At 37.8% G+C, this 21,484-nt stretch overlaps 1 protein-coding gene across 9 annotated transcripts in view; it reads right to left on the reverse strand.

Annotated features, from left to right (window-relative positions):
- Positions 1-21,484, reverse strand: part of LOC131060522 (uncharacterized) — a 90,697-nt gene that overhangs the window by 26,491 nt on the left and 42,722 nt on the right. For 8 of the 9 annotated variants that reach the window (XM_057993763.2, XM_057993762.2, XM_057993761.2 and 5 more), the window contains 5 exons: positions 20,652-21,247; positions 18,047-18,237; positions 17,481-17,700; positions 16,539-17,365; positions 16,292-16,373 (listed from right to left, as the gene is read on the reverse strand). In XM_057993763.2, coding sequence (XP_057849746.1) covers positions 16,292-16,373; positions 16,539-17,365; positions 17,481-17,700; positions 18,047-18,237; positions 20,652-21,134 — 1,803 coding nt within the window. In that variant the 5' untranslated portion in view covers positions 21,135-21,247. Of the gene's footprint in view, positions 1-16,291; positions 16,374-16,538; positions 17,366-17,480; positions 17,701-17,745; positions 17,787-18,046; positions 18,238-20,651; positions 21,248-21,484 lie in introns of all 9 variants that reach the window. The other variant, XM_057993770.2, reaches the window with a different exon arrangement.

Genomic DNA, 21,484 nt, shown 5'->3' on the forward strand with positions numbered 1-21,484 from the left:
GAAGACCTCTTATCTTGGCACCATGATTTGCTGATTTTTTTCAATGTCTAGGCGTGCAATATATTGGCACTATAGTCCATTATTGTATTGCACTATGATTGCTGATTACTCACTCCTGTTGGGCACCTTGACAAAGGGTTTTGGAATCTATTTTTTTTGCTTGGAGCATGACAAGCAATATCCATCAGCTTTAATCATATGGTAATTCTTTTATTTTTTTCTTATAAAGGATATGCAAAGATATAGTGAAATGTGGGAATAACACTTCCATGGTTTGATTATTTATTGCAAACAAACCCTAGTTGTAGAAAAGATGAAAAGGGTTAAATAGTTTTGTTGTTGAAATGGCTTCATGGCTGAAATTTGACAAGGAGTTTGGGTTAACACTTTTAGTCTCTTCTTATAGCACACATAGTGTTAGGATCAACACTAGAACAAATAACTCATACAATATGATCGATGATATTATCCCAAGCTGATTTACCCCCTAGTGTGGTTGGTTCAGATATGAATCCATACTAATAAGGCAAAAAATCAAGCCACCTTACATGTGTAAGGATGTTGTTTCGCCAAGGCTCTAATCAATCCTTTGCCAAGATGACAACAACAAGATGAACAAAAAAAACCATGATACTTCCTCAAATGAAAAAATTAAAGACCAATGACCTCAATGCATGTAAAATAGATCAAATGAAGTCATCTCATGCAAACAAATTCTTTCCAGGTGCCAAAGCATCCAAGTGACTAACCATAATGTGAAAACACAAAAAACTAAATAAAATGTACCTTGGGCAGGTTCTAAAAAAAGTGCATGGATGGATTTGAAGAGCCCTGAAATACCTTTCCAATGTCACAAGAATCGTGAAAATTGGAGATACTAATGAATATTTGTGAGCTTGGAAACAAAAAATGAAGATCTGACTTTGATTGAACATAAAATGTACCCAGCAACAAATTTTGATAATGAGACTTGAACAACTAGAAAGCATGTTGAGCAAGCTTTCCAACGATATCTCATAAACAGCTCCTTTAGGACACATGGGGGCTAGGAGAGGGGACCTCCTAGGGTACAAGGGCTGACGCCAACAAGAATGTGCCACCGACCCCTGAAATATTCCCTAGTTGCTCAAAAAAAATGCTTCCTCTATAGGAAAAGTTTTGACAGAGCCAAAATCTTCCAAATGTGTCGGGATATGCCATGCAATCCCTTGGAATATGTGTTGCCCAGTATATTCGCAAATATTTTGCCTATCCTTCCGTAGTTGTTGAGAAACTTTTGTCACCAAAGAATTTTACCACAAAAGGTGGAAATTCTGGCCGGTTTTGAAGCACTGGTGAGTGTGCAAGGTGTTCCCTGTAGTTTTATTGGCCAAAAATTGTGGTCGTGCCATTGACTCAAATTGCAGCAATAAATTCAGCACTCATGTTGTGTGGGCCATGCATTGCAAGGTACCCTAAAAAATTTGCCCCTTCTTTTTTCTTTTAATTTTTCTAAGATGTTCTTTTTGTTTTCTTTTGCAAAAATTTTGCTTTTTGCTTTTTTTTCAATTTTCCCAGAAAATAAAACAAGAAAAACCAATTTGTTTTCCTTTTTGATTGATTTTATTCTTTGGGAAAAGGTATGAAAAAAAAAAAAAAATTGAAATCCTTGCTTACAATTTCCTAAGAAAATTAATCGTAGCTAGGCATGCATGGATTCCTACATGCAATCGTAAACTGCTAAAAAAAAATCAACTTCTCTAAATTTGATGAAGTTATTGGCAATCTTACGGTTTTTGGCCATTCTAGATTCAATGATGATGCCCGTTTTTCTCCAAGACGAGTCGAATTTTCCCTCAAGGTCGAATCTCTCAAAATTTGAATAGGACGTCACATATCCAATTGCTCTAATACCATGTTGGAGTTGATATTGAACCCACACCTCCCAAAAATCGCTTGCAACCAAAATGCCTATCACATCTGAAAAGAAAAAGCTATTGATATGCTCATACAACCTTGAGAGAAAGGTTGATCCAAAAAGGAATCTGATATTGAGATTAAAGTAGATAGATTACAATAATTACAACGAATGCTTATAAAAACAAAAGCATAAAATAGTAAATGGAAACCTGTTGAAGATTAAATTGGATAATGACAAGTGTCCTCAGCCTATGCTATGAGATAGCATGACCTATATATAGCTCAATCTAAATATAGAAAAGCACTCTTAAGTTTAGCTTAAGTGAATAAAATAATAGGGGACCTAAGTAATTAATTATTGATTTATTAATTATTAAGGTGATAACATAATTACTCCAACAATATTTATAAATACATTTACTTAAATAAATTCTATTTTTAAGTATATTTATTATCTAATTTTTTTTTTGTTAGTATATAGATATATTTGTTGATATGTAATCTTTTGTAACTTTATTGATATTTATAATTATATTTATAAATATTTATAAGTTTGTTAAATTTATAGGTGTTTTTACATTTCTTATAGTTATATTTATTTAAATAAAACTATTCATAAATATACCTATAAATTTATTTATAGTTATATTTAAAATACAATTATTCCAGTAAATATACTTATAAATCTATTTATTTAAATATTTATAAGTAAGATAGTTTTACAGTTATATTTAAAAATATACTTTCAAGTATATTTTAATAATTATTTTCAAGTATATTTTAATAATTCTTTTCAAGGATATTTATTTGTTAGTATATAAATGCATTTGTCTGTATATTTTCATTTGTAATTAATCTGTGATTTATAAGTATTTTGATGTATTAGTATTTATTTGTAAGTATTTTGATTTATTAGTATTTATACTTACAAATAAAATGACCTTAAATATGTTATATATCCTTCTGCTTATGATAATGTATATCTACATATAGATGGTCATTTTTAATATAATTTACAAGTATATATATTCTTATGGATAAATCTATCTCCTCATTGGATTATTTGTAAAATATATACTTGTTGTGACCATTTCACACATCGCCCCATTAAAATGGGGACCCCCTCTTTTTGCTCGGTTTTGCCTGTTTCTCTCTCTGCTTTTAGGGTTTTGGATTAGTGAGTCAGTCATCTGGATTAGGGTCAAGCCTTAGGGTTTCCGTTTTGATCATTTTAAGCCAGAGTCCAGTCCAATTTTGAGAGATTGTTGAGCTTCCTCTCGTAGGATGCAATTTTGAAATGGGGTAAATTCGTCAGAGGTTGAGTAGGTTGGTCTAGGTTCAGTCGGAATTTTGAATATAAGTCCAAGTTTTGCCTAAGTGTTGATGATGGAATTGTGGAATTTTGTCTGATTGAATAATTTTGACCAAATTTTGAAAATTTTGATTATTGATTCCGGACATTGGAAAAGTCTTATTGTTGCCTTGTCAAGTGTTTAAAACTCTAAAAACTTGATATTTTGGCCAGTGGAAGCAAAATCGCTCCTGTCCCTCAGCCAGGGACCAGGGCGAAAATGATATTTTAGGCATCCTGGTTATTAATTTGTTTCATTTGTCTTGTGCAGGGTCGCCAGGAGATGCGTTTGAACGCGAATTGAAACCTTTGAAGATTTTGAGATTTGAAAATGGCGAATTTTTTTGAGTTTTAGGACAAATCGCTCCTGTCCCCCAGTCAGGGACCAGGGCGAAATGTCTTGTCTGAACCATTCTGACTTCATTTTGATCAAGCTAAAGTGTTAAGGACGTGATGAAAGGTGAAATCAACATGATGGAGCGTCCAGACTTAGTCATTTGCAACGAAAATTGAACATTTGCCCTCAGGGACAAAAATCGCTCCTGTCCCTCACTGAAGGACCGGAGCTTGTTTCTCAAAATTTCACTGTCCTTGCAGGATCAAGACGATTTTTGGATTGGAAGATATAAAGGAGGGCATGTTCTGTCCATTGAATATAATTTGAAGAAATTTACAAACAAGGAAATGTGCCAGAAGGACAAAATCGCTCCTGTCCCTCACTGAAGGACCGGAGCTTGAAATCCAAAATTGCCTTGACCTTGAAAGATTTGAAAGATTTCGCGATTTGAGGAAAACAAAAGAAGTACATCTTATCAGTTGAATATAACTTGAAAGTACCATAATGAGGAAAATTGGCCCTAGAAGCAAAATCGCTCCTGTCCCTCTGCCAGGGACCAAGGCAAATTTTAGTGATAGCTCCCGTCCCTCTCCAAGGGACCAGAGCGATTTTTCTTATAAGACAAGTTTTGGGCGAAGATCAAGTGAGTGTTAAGTTTGAGGCAAGCAAAGGAGACATAATGAGCCCATTGAAAATAAGTTTGAAGGTTGGCAAAGCACGAATAAACTTATAAGTGAAAGTTCGCTCCTGTCCCTCAGCCAGGAACCAGGGCGAAATCAAGGTTATTTAATATTCCCTCCAAGTTTAAATCACTCCAAACTAAGGTACAAGGGGGCAATGATGTTTGGAACGCCTCGAAGAGAAATGAAGTTGCAAAGACCGCAAAATGTGATGAAACTACCCAAGTTCGCTCCTGTCCCTCTCCAAGGAACCAGGGCGAAATAGTCAAATATGCTTAAACTTTGAAGGCCACTTTCGTTTCATACGTTCAAGAAGGAATAAAGGACACCATTTCACGCCTTGAAGACAATTTGATATCAATAGGATGAAGGATTTGCACCATAGACTAAAGTTCGCTCCTGTCCTTCAGTCAAGGACCAGGGCGATATTCATTAAACTAGTCATTTCCTTCAAAAAACGATAGCAAGGCAAGGTCGCACAAGGTCGAAAATGTCTTTGAGAAGATGATAAGCAAGGAACCAAACATCAAAAGGTGACCAACTTGAGGAAAGAAGCAAGTTCGCTCCTGTCCTTCAGTCAAGGACCAGGGCGATATTCATAAAATCAATCATTCTTTCCAAAGATCACATCAAAGCAAAGTTACACAAGGTTGAAAATGTCATTTGAAATGTGATGAACAAGGAGTTGAGGTTAAAAGATGACAAATTTGAGCTAGAATGTCAAGATCGCTCCTGTCCCTCACCAAGGAACCAGGGCGATATTCACTCAAAATATTAAATTTGCTTAGTAAAGGACAAGTGAGTATGCGTGGAATGAAAGAATAAAGTTGTTACTTGCCTTGTGATATAAATTAGTGATTAAGGAGGCAAAGACCAAGGAGTAAATGCAAGATCGCTCCTGTCCCTCAGTCAGGGACCAGGGCGATAATGATCTTAAAAGGCATTCATCTACAAAATTGAATAGATCAAGCTCGAGATTCCCAATGTAGATGCCAATTTCAACGCAAAGGAAGTGACTTTGAACGCAAAAGGACGTGAAAATCAAGAGCAAAATGCTAGATCGCTCCTGTCCCTCTCCCAGGGACCAGAGCGATGTGGTTTGTACCCCTTACATCTCCCATATTTTGGCGCTAACACCATTTTCAAATTATTTCAAATGCTAAATTTCGATAAAATGGGCATTTAATAAGTGCGCACAAGACATTTAATTAATTATTTTTGCCTTTAAAAAATCGAAATAATTAATTACAAGGCATTTAATTAATTAATTATTAATTTAAATAAAGAAAGAGCGCTTGGGTTTATTTTAAATGTTTCGCAAAAGTCGGCCTTGATTTTTATTTAAAATTTGTGTTTATTTTGCCTTATTTCCAAAAGTCGGCCTATGTGCAATTAGAGGGTGAGCGCCTATATAATGAAGATGTGATATCTCATTTCAAACCATCATTTTATCATCCTTTCATGTGCGAAATTCCATCCAAGGAGAGTGCGCATTTGGTTTGAAGTGAAGCGAATTTGCCATCATCACGTTGAAGATCCCTAAGGTTGGCGAAGTTACTAAGGAAGGTGTTCGCTTGAGGAAGATCACGTTGAAATCTTCAAAACTCCAATTTTTGTCTAGACAAATCGCCTTATTTTGCATTTTTAGAGTTAGCTCGCAAGAGAGGTATGGTGAAGATCCCTTGTCTTAATTTTGAATTTTGATCGTCATGGGTTTAAATTTTGAATTTTGAAATTTTGAAATTCCATTAGCTCAATCGAATTTAGGAAATGATAACTCAAAGACTTATCATGAAGTTTCCTAAATTCAATCTCTAATCTAATCTATGTTATACATTGCAAAATCTATTACTTATTATGAAATGTTGTGTAGGTGTTACGATGGCGACCCCGAAGGCGGGAGCATCCACCAGTCGTCCAGCTCTTATGAAAGAAGATCAAAAGAACGAAGAACTGGAGACCAAGATCGTGTCTAAGTGGAGCAACATTGGAGATACCAACTTGGGCAACTTCAGTACGAAGAAGTTTCGAGAGGCCCCTTATATTGGCAAGCCATCACCTGTCGCCAGGAGGATAATTGAAAGTGGCATCATTAAGGTGGTCGGCTTCCCTCCAGCAGTCCAGTGCCATGAGTTGATGATCGAGTGTGCTCGCCATTATGATCCTCAGTCCAGAACGATCGTGTCCAAGGAAGGAGACACTTTTGCTTATCTTTCAGAGGAGGCTATAAGTGAAGCTCTTCACTTACCAGAACATAAAGATATGATTTATAAAAGCATAGAAGGAGCCAGGTCCATGTACGAAGATGATCCAAATGCTTGCCTAAGCATCATCAACAAAAATTGGTTACTTAAGAGTCGTCCTTGCCTGAGCAAGATTCCGAATACACCACATAGGATCGACTTCCAGGAGGAGTACAGAGATTTGATAACACTACTCAACCGAGTCACAGGAGCTCCTCAAGCCTTCTATTTTGAGAAGTGGATGTTCTACTTCATCCAAGTGATAGTTCAGGGAAAAGGAACAATCCATTTGGGCTAGAATGATTAGCCATTGCTTGGACGTACAGTTAAGGAGATTGAAGGCTACTAAGTCTTTCCACATGAGTTCATACATCATATATGCCTTGATCAGGAGCTTTGAATATGCAGGACTACCTCACAGAGGAGTGATTGGAAGAGGACCCGGCGAGGTCAGAGTTTGTGATTCCTATGTCCACTTGCATCATCCACCAGGAAGTAACTACAAGTTAGTTAATGATACCTTCACGATGAACATCACCAGGACGTTGCAGGGCGGGATTCACAATAGGCTATCACAGGATGCACAAGAGCTAGTAAAGAGGTACGGTGCTTGGTTTATCCAATTTCCGAAATTTACTTATATTAGAGTTCATGGATGTCCTTCACCTCCATACATGTTGCCGAGATATCCAACAGACAGAATAGTGTTACTTGAAGTAACTAGACAGTTGGCAGCTTATGCGAAGGCATTCAGACACAGACATGGAAATGGAGTTCCTGTACCTATCATATTAGGAAATTCAGTTGAGGTATGTCCTAATGCTCTAGCCATGGATGACGCAGAGAAGGAGTTAGCTTTGTATTCATTTTCATTCTTTGCCTTGAGAGAGAGCTTTGATCCACATGGATATATAGAAGAGACAGTCGGTAGGAAATATAAGCATGAGTTTCAAATAGAAGATTTTATGATGAATCTCTTAGATGATCTTGAAGTGAAAAGAAAGATGCATTCCAGATTACCTTTGGACTTCATCAGGAAATGCAAAATTTACAGAGTGGCCGACCAAGCTCAGGACAGTGGCAGACATCTTCAATCATCTTATGATCGAGAAAGCAAATCAGTGAGGCTAGATTGGAATGAACCCGAGGATGTGGATCTAGATGCCTTGATGGCTCCAGTCTTGTCTTGTACTCGCAGATGGGTTGATGTGCAGCATCAAAAGTTGAGAGAGCAGGGCATAGCTATGACTTTCACCTTGGAGGAGAGACCAGTTGAAGGTGGGGCAAGTGTAAGCGAAGGTAATCCTAATCCCAGAAATACAAGTGAAGGCAACCTTCGAAGCGCAAGTGAAGGCAATCTCCATCCTAGAGGCTCGAAGAGGAAAGAAAGACCTGAGAAAAGGGAATCCTCCAAGAAGAAGCAAGAGGCCAACCGAGATCGTTCATCCGGCACATCTTCTCGACAGGAGAAGAGGACATTTGAGATAGAGGAATCCATGGAATCAATGGTACAGAATGATAAAGAAGGACAGGCACCTCGAAGGTCACCAGGTGGATCTCTCCAAGATAATGAGTTGCATGAAGATAGGGAAGATAACGAAGTGACATCTCCTCCCAGAAAAGAAGAATTGCTTAAGGAGATTCAGGTTAAAGAAACAAGATCTGCCATCCCAGATTGGTTAAAGGAAAGATTAACGAAGGTAATTGTGGTCGAGGATGAGGACAATGTGATTGATTTGGAGAGTCTCGTTGGACATTCCCAGGAAGTGACAGAAAAGAGGAAGGCTACTAAGATGTCCAAGATGATTGGAGATGAGACTGGATCCAGAATATTGCAGATAGCTACACCGGCCGTGGACAAGTATGAAGGTGAGATCCTTGCAGAAGAATATGATGTAGAGACATTTGAGCTTGGTCCACTCACAGCCGAGCAGACACTAGATGATGCCACCGATTCATTTGAGGCATTGAAAGATAAGCTTAGGGAAGAAATGGAGAAAAATAGAAAGCTTGAGAGAGAGAGAGGTGCATGGAGAACATACTTCAGCCATCTCAATCAACCTTTGGGACGTCAGGATCCAGCAAGATCACCCGTACAGGCACTTCCCCTTCAATCAATTGGTGAGGCAGAGAGAGTCAGGAGTTTAGTCCAGCTTATGAGCTCATGGATTGACAAATCTCATACAGTCACCATGGAATTTGCAACAAGGATGATGCAGACCATTCACCGAGCTATTCAGGTTCTTGAGATTATCCACAACTTGATGATAACAGTAGCCGCTTTTGCTCATACTAAAGATGTTATCATTCCTGTCTTGCAAGTAATCAGACAAACATCAAGAAAGGTCCTGGCACACGAAAAGATAATGGATGGAGGACCTCATAGTTTGCTTCAGTGGTCAACCTTACTCCAGATGAAGGAAGTTCTCTTCGAGGACATCAGTACTAGGTGCAATCATGTTGAGGAGGTTATCCACCCGATCCAGGACAGAGTATTTGAGGTACTACGTACCATTCTTGGCAGGAGGATCGAAGTTGAGACAGATGTGGATTTACAGGAATTGGAGGATAAAGTCAAAGTCATCTTTTGCAAGGATGCTAATGTTATCACAGATGAGCAATGGGACCGGATGTTTGCTACCATGCTCTTGATTGAGAAGACTAAGGAATTTGAACCTGGTTGGGACACTGCTCTTCTCCAGGCATTTGATCAGGTCATCCACTTAGAAGAACGAATGAAGAATCTTCCCGAGATTCCCATTGCTGAGATCGAAGGAATCGTATCTAGATTCATTACATATGCTAAAAAGGAGCATTGGAAAGGGAATAAGATTCTAGATGAGAGGTTGCTATAGATGACATGGCACCTTAATTGTCATTGGTCTATGTCTCCTAGATTTTTGTGCCAAATTTGATATTTGGCTATGCATTTAATGTTGTGCAATAAAAGGGGAACTTTTGTAATAAAACCCTAATTAGGGTTTAGGTGTCATAATCTTGGCCATTGATCTTCTTTCGATCTGGACCGTTCATTGTAATTGAGGATGCTATATATACCCTCATTTCTTTTCATTTTGTAACTAGAACTAGAAAAATTAGAGATTAAGGAGAAATTAGAGAGATTAGAAGCAAGTTGTTTTTGTAGCAAGATTGAGCTTTGAGGGAGGAATTTCAAACAATTGTTGTACATGATGGCTTTGAGATCAATGAAATATTGAAATTATGGTGTTTTATTGCAATTCTCGTGGTTATCTTCATGGTTGTTCATTTTCTTGAATCATTCTCAATCAAAGTAGTGTGTTAATTCGAGGGACAAAGTGTTGGACTTGATCTTTGGTAGGATTCGCTTTCCAAACCACTAGCTTCTTGCTGATTGTAGGAACACCTTGCGTGGTCGACTGGAGATATTTGAATCGCTTAAACCTTCAATCATTGTTGTATCTTGGATATGTACCTTCGTGATAGTGTCCTTGATACTTGATACTTGATGTATTGAAAAATCATTTGTTACCTTAGAAGATCGCATCAATTTCAATTGAGTTGTTAATTTATGGCAATATTGAAGTTGGTAGAATCTTGCCAAGTCTCGTCTACATGGAGTCATTCTTAGGGTTAGACTAGATTAGATCCCTTGCAAACCCTCCCCTTTGATATTTTTTGAGAGCTTGTTTAGTTTAGAAAATTCTTCGGAAACGTAAGGCCCCTTGATGACACAGCAATCACAACGACCACTGGTGCTTATCCACACGTAGAGACCCTACTTACAAGAACATTGGAGTCACCCTAACTGATCCTTCTTGCGATATCTTCAGCAGTTAGAGACTTTATTCAAGAGAGGATAAGATGCCTTTCGGTATTTTATTCTGTGTATGATTGTGTACAAAATACACGTCAACAATACTTATATTATAACATTTTACAAATTGTCCAAGAAGTGGATAGATTTATTTATTTTCAAGTTTTTTCACTTCTTGATTTAATGTCTTCTCTTAAAATTCTCTCTTCATATTTATAGGAATAATGTCTTTTATCATTTTATTAATGTCTTTTTCCATTTAATATTTTAAGTATATATCATAAGCTTTATATTATTATACATATGTTCTATTATTTGTCATGTGTTTATCTTTCTCTCTTTCCTCTAATAATTTTCTTGTTTTTGTACCTGTTGTGACGTTTTCACACATCGCCCCATTGCAAATGGGGACCCATGTTTTTTTGCTTTTTAGGGTTTGTTCTTTAGGTTTTTTAGGGTTTTGTTAGCTAGCCTTTGCATTTTGAACGTCGCCCAGGGGATCACATGGATAGCAAGTCCGGCTTGTGTGAGGCCCTGATCCTGAAATTTGGCTAAGTCTGGAATGTCCTGATCCTGAAATTTGACTAAGTCTGGAAACTGAAAAACCTCCAAAAACTAGATTTTGCAATATAACTCCTGGAGGTCTGAAACCACTCTCAAACATCCTGAAAGTATATATGGAATATAACTTAAAGTATTCCTTCTATGTTTCTTCTTTCTTATACTTAAATGTTATATTCCATAAAAATTATCCTGATAGAGAGTGCGAAAAGTCAAATTTCGCTTGTGTCCTTCTCCAAGGGTCTAGAGCGAAAAGCGCTCCTGTACCTCTCCAAGGGACCAAGGCGAATCGCTGGTGTCCCTCACCAAGGGTCCAGAGCGAAAATGCTTAGTTGAGCCATTCTTGACCTTGTTTGGACGAATCGAGACATCAAAGGCATGGTGAAGGACGAAATGAGCATGATAGAGCATCCAGACTTGATCAAAAACAATGAAATGATGAAGTTTTTGCCTAGAGGGTCAAATTCGCTCCTGTCCCTCACTGAAGGACCAGAGCGAAATTCTTCATAAGGTACGATCTGGGCAAAGATCAAGTCAAGTTTATGTTTGAAGGCAAGGACAGAGGTGAAATGAATTCATTGAATACAAATTGAAGATTTTGAAACGTCGACAAGGGTCCCAAAATGCCTAGTTCGCTCCTGTCCCTCAGGAAGGGACCAGAGCGATTTTTGTTATAGATGATTTTCTTGCTAAATTACAATCGATCTCAAGGCATAGATGAATGGAATGGAACATGACGAATCCGTTGAATATAAATTTTGAAGATGACGAAGTGAAATAAGGCCCACAAGAGCAAGATCGCTCCTGTCCCTCTCCAAGGGACCAGGGCGATATGATGGTTATATTGCTTCTTATTCAAGTTCAAGACATTCCAAGACGAGGAACAAGGTGGCAAAGGCGTTTCAAGGCATTTCAATCAAGCACGAAGTTACAAAGGTTGTCACGTTGAAGGAATTTGCACTCAAATCCCCAGTTCGCTCCTATCCCTCAGGAAGGGACCAGAGCGAAATTTGTATAAGGACATGAAATTTGAAAGTTGATCACGTCCCAAGTATCCAAGGGAATCGAAAAGGCTTCATTCTACACGATGAAGACAATTGCAAGTTGAACAAGGTAAAGACAAGCTCAAAATGTTGAACTTCGCTCCTGTCCCTCAGGAAGGGACCAGAGCGATATTGAATGCATTGGCTAATTCATGCAAAAATCACGTAAGGCCAAGACTTCACCAGGTTGTAAAAGGTTCAAGGCGTCTTTTGAAAGTGATATATCAAAGTTTGGAACGTCCAAATGTTATCAATCAAGCTAAGGAGTCTATATCGCTCCTGTCCTTTGGACAAGGACCAAAGCGATTTCATTAAAAACATTCATGCTCCTTCAAAATCAAGACAATGCAAGGATTGGTGAAGTTAAAGACGACCTTTGGAAGACAACGAACGAAGAACATGGAGATCGCTCCTGTCCCTCTCCAAGGGACCAGGGCGATATTTGCCAGAACACATGTTATCACATAAAGATCACGTTAAGATAAAGTCGCACATGGTTTTAAACACCATTTGGAAGGCGATGCAAAGGGAAATGGACGTTAAATATCACCGATTTGAGCTTAAAATGGAGAAAAGACAAGGATCGCTCCTATCCCTCTCCAAGGGACAAGGGCGATGATCCTTTAAACATCAAAATGCCTTGTGAAAGTCAAGTGGGACGAGCATGGAATGAACAAGCGATGTTATTATTCACCATACAAGGAAAAGTTGATGTCAAAATGGAGAATTTCAAGTGAAAACATTAGGATCGCTCCTGTCCCTCTCCAAGGGACCAGGGCAATATTACATCCAAGGGCATCCCTTCACACATGCAAGTCAATCAAACTCGAAGGACCCGACAAAAATGATGATTTGAACGTAGAAATGCAGAGGTTGAACGTCAAAAATGCAAAAATCGAGACCAACATGATGGATCACTCCTGTCCCTCTCCAAGGGACCAGGGCGATGAGGTACGTATACTTCATTTTCAAAATATTTTGGCGCTCAAATAAACATTTTGAATTTATTTAAATGCTAGTAAAATCGATATTTTAATTAAAAATGGCATTTAAATATTGCGTTTGGCATTTATTAATTATTTTGCCTTAAAAAAAAAATCGAATTTGATAATTTAAAATAAAGGCATTTAATTAATTATTTATTAATTAATAAAAAATCAAATGGGGCGCTTGATTTAAAATTTGTTTCATTTTACAAGGGTCGGCCTTTTAAGTTTATTTTAAATTTCTCTTATTTACCAAAGTCGGCCTAAGATCAATATGAAGGTAAGCGCCTATAAAGGGAAGGTGGTTTATTCATTTCAAATCATCATTTAACATCCTTCATTAGCATGCGATTTGGAGAATACAAAGGAGGTACGAAATTGTCATTCAAGAGGAGGGCGCAGACATCATCAAAGGAGTGCGAGCTTAGTCTCAAGTTGGGCGAACTTGCCAAAGACCACGTCAAAGATATCCCCAAGGGTGGCGAATTGACAAAGAGGATCGTTCATTTAAAGGAGATCATGTTGAAGCCATCTAATTTTGATTTTGCCTAGGCGATTTCCTTGTTTTTGCATTCTAGAGTTAGCTCTCAAGAGAGGTATGGCGATATGGATTTATTGTTTTGATTTTGAACGTTGATCGTCATAGCTTAAATTTTGAATTTTGAATTTTGAATTTCAATAAGCTCAATCGTTTTTTAGGAAATGATTAATAAAGGACGTATCATTAAGTTTCCTAAAATTTGCTCTCTAATTTATGTTATGTATTGCAAAATCATGTTGCTAATTTTGAAATGTTGTGTAGGCATCAAATGGAGATCTCATCAAAGAAAAATCAAGCCGGATCGAGGACGGTCTTCGCCGGGACGATCAAGCCAGGACAGGGGCGACCTCTTTCAATCTAGCGTTCCAAGGCGAGGTACATCATCATCTTGCACATCAAGGACAAAAGGAGTTAGGACAAGAGTTAATTAAAGATAGCCTCTCAACGACATCAAATTGAATATCTAGCAAGCTACAAGTGTCAGATGAGGTGGCATCCCAGTCATCACTCCTCCAATCAGTGTGGTCCACCTCAGCATGTCCAGATTCAATGTACCTAACTCATGGAAGGTGGCACAAACTCCGATGTACCTACCCTGGCTATCCATTGGTTGATTTTTCTAGAGAGGACATGTGTCCAAGCAATACAATTTTATCATTGGTCAAGCATTAAATGTTATGTAATGGTTGTAACAAACCCTAATTAGGGTTTTCATTGTAAAATCTTGGCCATTGATCTTGAATTGATCTAAGCCATCAAATTGTATTGTGGGCACTATATAAGCCCAGGCATTTCATTTGTAAAGGCTAATTAGCAATTGTTAGAGATAGTTTGTTAATAGTTAGAATAGTTAGAGAATAGTTGGAAGCAATTAGAGTAGAATAGGAGGACAAGGCAAGAAATTGTTGCCATTGATTGTAAACAAATTCCATTTTCATTGAAGTAATGGTGAAATATGTCGTTTTCTTGCAATTTGCACGGTTTCTTGTTGAGTCTTCAATCCTAGATGGTAAATGATTAGATGAATGGAGGAAATGCGATTGATTAATGGTGGAATTCGTATATCCATACTACTAGCAGTTTGTTGATTGCAGACTTGCCTTGTGTAGTCAACTGGAATCGTTCAGCTTAAGCTCAATTTCAATTTGTTGCCTCTTCATTGATATGCATCAACTTGGATGGTATCTATGCCTGCGGTGATGATTTGAACATCATAAAGCTTCCCTTAGAAGATTGCACTAGTCTTGTGTAGATGTTCCATTGATGTCAAAACAAGACCTAGTTAGAGTTTTGTCAAAGATCAATCATTGCTCCTACATTCTTAGTATTAGGATTAGATCTTCTCTTCGCCCTCATCCTTTTTCCATTTTTCAAATCTAAGTTAGTAAGAGCCTGTGTCCAGCAAAGCAGATCGGAAGTTCAATCATCACATGTAAGTCCCCTTGTGATTCCAGCAAATCACATCATGCCACTGGAGCTTGTCCACATGTAGAGACCCTACCAAAAGGAACCTTGGAGTCATCCTAACTGATCCTTTATGCGAATCTTCAGCAGTTAGAGACTATTTTCTCAAGAGAGGATAAGATACCCTTAGGTATTTTATTCTGTGTTAGGCTGTGTACAAAATACACGTCAACAGTACCCCACTCTTACCTCAAGTTCCGCAGGAAACCTCACCTCTCTCCCCCATTTCCCCCTATCATTTTACTCTCTGGTCTACAACTAACCATTTTTCTTCTACTTATTCACTCTTTCATCCTAATGATGGATCACGAAATGTGATCTGAAAAATTGATGGTAAACAAACTCTCACACAATCAAATCCAAAAACAACAGTAGTTAGGTTGACTTTGTGTTTATTATTCTTCCTCTTGCGATGGAAAAGGAAAAATGTTTGTATGATTGCATTATGATGTATACTATAAATTTGAGTTGGGAATTGAGTTTCCTAGGGTTACTTAACAAACATGTTCTTCTATTCTCCCTCATGTGATGTGTTTTGTGTGACAAGGAATGAGTTCTTATGTGGATAAGTTTCAAACCTTAATATCCAAAACTCCCTTTTAGGGTTTTGTGTGAAAATGTTAGCTGGGAGTTAGTTTTTCACTAAGGTAGTTTGGGGAAGCTGTACAGGAACGCAATGCTTTCTAAGCATTTGCATAATAAATTATAATTGACCTTATATGAGTAATAATATTATTTACATATTTTTCTGTTGCCCTTGAGAGAAATATGGTTTGGTTTCTACAATATTTGTGCCTACATTTTTGAACAAAAAATCATAATTATTCCTTGTGCATTCTAACTTCTAAACATTCTAGTCTTATACATTTTATCCAATTTGTCACATTAACTAGTAAATTATTACAAGATTGTATCATTTCTCCTGTTTTGTTACCAAGTATTGTAACCAACACTTGTATGTTTGCAATGTAACTATTGATAAATTGGCCCCTCCATCCATTCAATCATCATCTCTAGTACTCTACCACTACCCACTACATGCTGTTGAAAAAAAACTAAATTGCATGCCTACAGCTGAGAATGCATATGGCTCATGGACTACCAAAGATAACTACATCCCCATTGAAATACAACTACAGAAAGAAATACAATAACAATTTCATCTCTTGCATTAAGCACTGGCTAAGACAGGTCTGGGAAAAACTTACCATTAGCTTTCCTTGTTGCTAAGAGAGTTTAAAATTTCATACCTACAGCTGAGACTGCATATTGTTCATCCATTGCTAAAGATATATATATTGCCTTTGATATACAATGACAGAACGAAATACAACAACAATTTCATCTCTTGCATCAAACACTGGCTAAGACAGGTCTGGGAAAAACTTACCATAATCTTTCCTTGCTTCTCGAATGCCTCAATAACAACCGAAAGAGGTGTGCCCTCAGGCAAGCCTCCGACTGACAAAACTCTGAAATACAACAGCAAAATATTCCAGTAATGAGATTTAAGAATTGCCAACAACCAATCACAATAAAAAAGAGCAGCTTGAACAAAGCAAAGACATATAAAATAATGATTTCTCAAGTATCAGCAATAAGAATTACTGAGACCAAAGAAATGCTAACATGCATACCTGCTCCGCTGTACAGGTGTCCCAAGCTTGATCATGTTTGTAGCACCAGGGCCAGCTTCCCGACTGTTGCTTGTAAAAGCTGGTAACATGCTTGAAACAGTAGTTTTTCCATCATCTTCAATACTTGATTTGGTAATATTAGAAATGCTACGATTTTTTACAGTACCATTCGAAGCAGAATGTGGTCCACTTTTGTCTATGTTCTCACTGTTAGATTGTTGTTGAGCATTATTGGTATTACTATTTTTACTGTTCACATTATTATCACTTTCTATTGGATTCAATGTTTTCCTTGCATCCTGCTGCATTTTATCTGCATTGTTTACATCAGTAATCAGGACTTCATGCCCAAGACCTGCCATATCTTCTACCCTAACTTGAATTCTTTGAGCGTTTAAGCTTTGCTCATGCCGAAGGGATAGTGGATCAATTTGACCACGCCCCCTTCCTCTACCTGCTGATGGCATATCAAAAGGATTTGATGGCCAAGAAGCCGGCCTCCCAAAGCCATTTCTGGCAAATGAACCCCCTCTGCCTCCCATATTTGCATATGAACCTCTACCTAAATTCCTACCAACTCCAAAAATTGGCCTTTGGATCCGACTAGTATTTTCAAAGGAACCAAGGTAATTTATTGGAGGTACCATACCAGGTCCATGGGGTTGTATATGCATCATACCTCTGGGGCGAGCACCAAAATAATCCATTCCAACAAAGGGGTAAGGAGGAACATCCATATTAAATGAAGGGCGCCCATTGACACCCAGGTGTAAAGCATGATTAGACATCATCATCTGCTCTTGCATCAATGCCTCCTGGAATTGGATCTGCCAGGATTGTACTTAATTTATTTACAAAAAATTCAAGATGGTATACGAAAAGTCATCTCAACTGAAATTAAGGCTACCAATCTAATGTGATGACTTCTCAATTTGCACTTACAGGTGTAAGCATCCCTAGAGGAACACCAAATTGGTTGACAGGACCATGCAAGCCCCTAGGCATCAAAGGCCTTGTTGGAGCCATGACACCAGGACCCAGATTTCCATGTGGATGCCCGAATACATGCATGTTAGAACCTCGAGTACCTGCAGGCCAACAGCTATATGTCTTGGTTGAGAACACATTAACTGTGCCCATTAACCTTTTACCACCAAAGGAACTTGTAACAAGAAAAGAAACTAAGATTAGTCAATAGTCAACTCACCAGGCCTGAACTTTGGAAAATTTCCAGAGTGATTGGATCGTCTATCAATCAAAAACAACTTAATGAGCTTGTTTCAGTCATCCAAAAAAAAGTGTTCTACAAACACGCAATACAGTATTACAGTATTATCAGAGATTATGCATGCACATGCACTTAGAAGTAACCTCAAATATTTGACAAATACCTTATAGTTTGGTTTAGAAACAACAAAGAGAATCTAACTTATCTAATATCTATCAAAAAGTCAAGATTGCTGTACAGTAAACAGACAGAAAATAAGGTTTCAGAAGCATTTCACTACCTTCCTCTCAAATGATTCTGCATGGACAATGTTGCAGTTGATTGTGCTTCCATTGATTCCTTCTCTTTTTCATCTCTTTGCCATTCAGACAAAAACTTGAAGTTCCTCCTTTTTCTTTCTTGACCTATGCATTTATCACTTATTCTGCAAGCTTCTGTATTCGCCTCTCCTTCATGGTCAAAAGGCTCAGGCTGTGTTACCATTACCAAACCCACTTATGAGTTTCACATTTCATTAAATAGTAATTCTTAATCCCCAGCATGTTGAAAACTAATGTTTTCCCCTCAACCAAAAACCCGAAAGAATAATTTGATCATGGACAATCTCAAGACTTTAAGGAGATGAAAGTTAATAGATTGTAATATATATATATATAAAATCAATGAAATGAGATCCTATCTGCTATTTAAAAATCACTGAATGGCCCTCATAGCATCTGATACTTCACTACCAGTATTGCACTTAAAAATGCAGCTTGCTCCAAGAGATAAACTTCGAGGTATATTGGTAACAAGACCTACTTCTAAAGGAAAATCAATTCTTGGCCCCAAACAGTCCAAGGACTGCAAGTACAAAGAAAAGAAAAAGCCAAGTGTACAGGCAGGCAACATGCAAAGTATCAAACTTCATATGCCATAAATGAGTTGAACATATTCAAACAAACTTCAAGGTATATTGGTAGAAAGACCTACTTCTTAAAGAAAATCAATTCTGGGCCCCAAACAATACAAGGACTGCTAGTACAGAGAAAAGAAAAAGCCAAGTGTACGGGCAGGCAACATGCAAGGCATCAAACTTCATATGCCATAATGAAGAACTATAATGAGTTGAACATATTCTCAAGATTAAGTTTTGAATTGACACTGACTATGCAGAATAAAATAAGTGAATTCTTTATGATAGAAAGAATTGCTATAGGAAAGAAATTGCTGGCTTACACTTGAACCCAAGTAACAACGAAAGACATGAAAACACTGAATGTTTCATACCATAATCTTTTGATTGATTTTACAGTCCCTCAGACTTCTTAGGAAAAAAAAAGAAAATCTCCAAGAAGCTCATCCTGATAATCACACGATCTCTCCAGAATCTCGAGTGATGCTTGAAGACTTATTTTCATTTTTTTCCCAATCTTGATTCCTCTGATACATCAACGCTCAGCATATGCCCACACCACCTTCACTGGAAGCTGTACTGAACCAAAACTGAGCTTAAGCATGCAGCAGAGTCCTGAATGGAGGGTCAGGACAAATGACACTGGCAAGTTGCAAATAATCTTTAGACAAATAAACCTTGACTAACTCTTTCTGGAATTCAATATGGCTAGATAAGGACTGAAAGCTCATATGTAGCTCAGAAACACTAACAAAAATCACTGAAGTCTCACCCAAACCCGACAAGAGGAAAGCCAATTAAGATGAACCATCAAAGGAGCCTAGCCAACCTACATTTGGTATCATCCAAATTAACAGAAGCTACGACTTGAGCAAACCACTGGAATAATAATGTCCACAATTTTATCATATGGAAGCAATGGAAATGACCAACCCAAATGATACAAAAGGGACTTTCAGTTGCACTGTAAAACTGCAATCATCATCTTCTCCACATAAGAATATTATTGTAGGACCACTCATCTTACAGTTGAAAAATTTGATACCTTAGCCACAGAAAGCTATTACGCACAAATAAGGGTGTGCTCTGGGCTCAGATATTAAAATTGCATGTGAAAATGGATAAAAACAGAAGCTGGCAATACACCACATCTTAATTGAGAAGACTGAACAAACTCAATGTAAAGGACCAACCCAGAGGATTTCAAAGGAATTTCCAGTTACAACTACAAGTCTGCAATGGTGATCTTCTCTTTACAATTACTAACAAAGGGACACCCATCACACAGCTGACAAGGTTGGCTCATTGGTAACAGAAAGCCGGAAAGCAATACAAAGATGCTGACAACAATTGCAAGTGAACTCTGGCACTAGAGTTCAAATTGTAAGTGAAACTGAGGTGAGAAAAGAATCTGGCAATACACAGAATCTCAATTGGAAAGGCTGAACAGGCTCACGTTTGCACTATATAATGTGAAGGACAGATGATACAAGGATGGAGGACTACCTTGAATCTAGATTGCCATTTTTGTTAACTGCAACACCAAGTGGGGACCACTTCTCTGAAAATATAATATCCGCGCAAGTTACTGAGAATCAGACAGAACTGGAAAGAGTTTCAGAAGCAATGCAAAGAGATAATCTAAACCTCAAGAAGGTGATGATAAACTGTTATGGGAATATCACAACTAAAAAGCAGAAAGGAAAAGTATATGGTGAAGTCCAGAATGGACAGGACTGCTCTACAGATGCTTCTCAACATAGTCAACTCTCTTCCTTCCCTACAATGCCCAAATCTCCTCCGGAAAAGCCAAAGACTAAATGGAAAAAGAGTGGTGCTTAGAAACTACAGAAATGCTCAGGAATGAGAGACCTCAGTATACATAAATGAGCAGTTAGATCACAACGATAAAAACTTTCTATGGACAGACACTGGATACAAAGAAATTAGAGTGTGGAAGGAATATTGAAAAACAGGAGGATGGGATCACCATGGCTGCATCTTCAAGCTCGCCATCTTCTAGATCTGCTCTCAAATGTTTTCTATCCCTGCCTTGCCATCCTTTATCCTCCAAATTTGTAGCGTCAAAGCTAGAAGCTGTTTGTGAAGCAGCCCCATCTTCTTTTTCATCTTTATCCTCCTCAATTTCCCCACTCTCTACACCCTCTTGACTGCAAGAATGCCTTATTACTAAAAGATTTGGTGTAGCATTTTCAGCTTCTATCTCAGACCTTTCAGTAGTGGAACAAACAGCTGTGCTTATCTGATCTCCAGAAAAAGGATAGCCTGTCCTCCTTTCAGGCTGTTTAATGTGCTCAGTCTGCTCATATAAAATGTTCTCTACTTTTGTGGATGTCAATGGAGCTCCAACATCTTCATCACCAAATTCTTCATCAAATTCAATGCTGTAGTCAGATCCCTCAAAATCTACAAGTTCTTCCTCATTGAACTCAAACTCCCCTTCACCTTCCATTGCACTTGCCAAGCTCGGCAATCTACAGATCCACCACTAAATCATGAACTGGAATATCCTGAATAGATTCTTAGATGTTTTGACTTTTGAGTTTATCATAGGCATTGATCTTGCTGAAATAAAAACATCCAAATTGTGATAGTCAGCAGAGAAAAAGAACTTCCAATGTAAAAGAAACTGTTGAGAACAGTAGACAAGATGCTAACAGAAAATGCAATAACAATAAAATAATCAACTTAAAAGAAAACTGCAATTGCGTTACAAAGAACTACAAGCACTCCTCCAATAGGGCAGAGCATTGAGGAAGCATCTTCCAGATGATTGATAATGTAAAACAATTTTCTCATTAA

The sequence above is a fragment of the Cryptomeria japonica genome, chromosome 2 (assembly GCF_030272615.1).
Source record: "Cryptomeria japonica chromosome 2, Sugi_1.0, whole genome shotgun sequence".
NCBI lineage: Eukaryota > Viridiplantae > Streptophyta > Pinopsida > Cupressales > Cupressaceae > Cryptomeria > Cryptomeria japonica.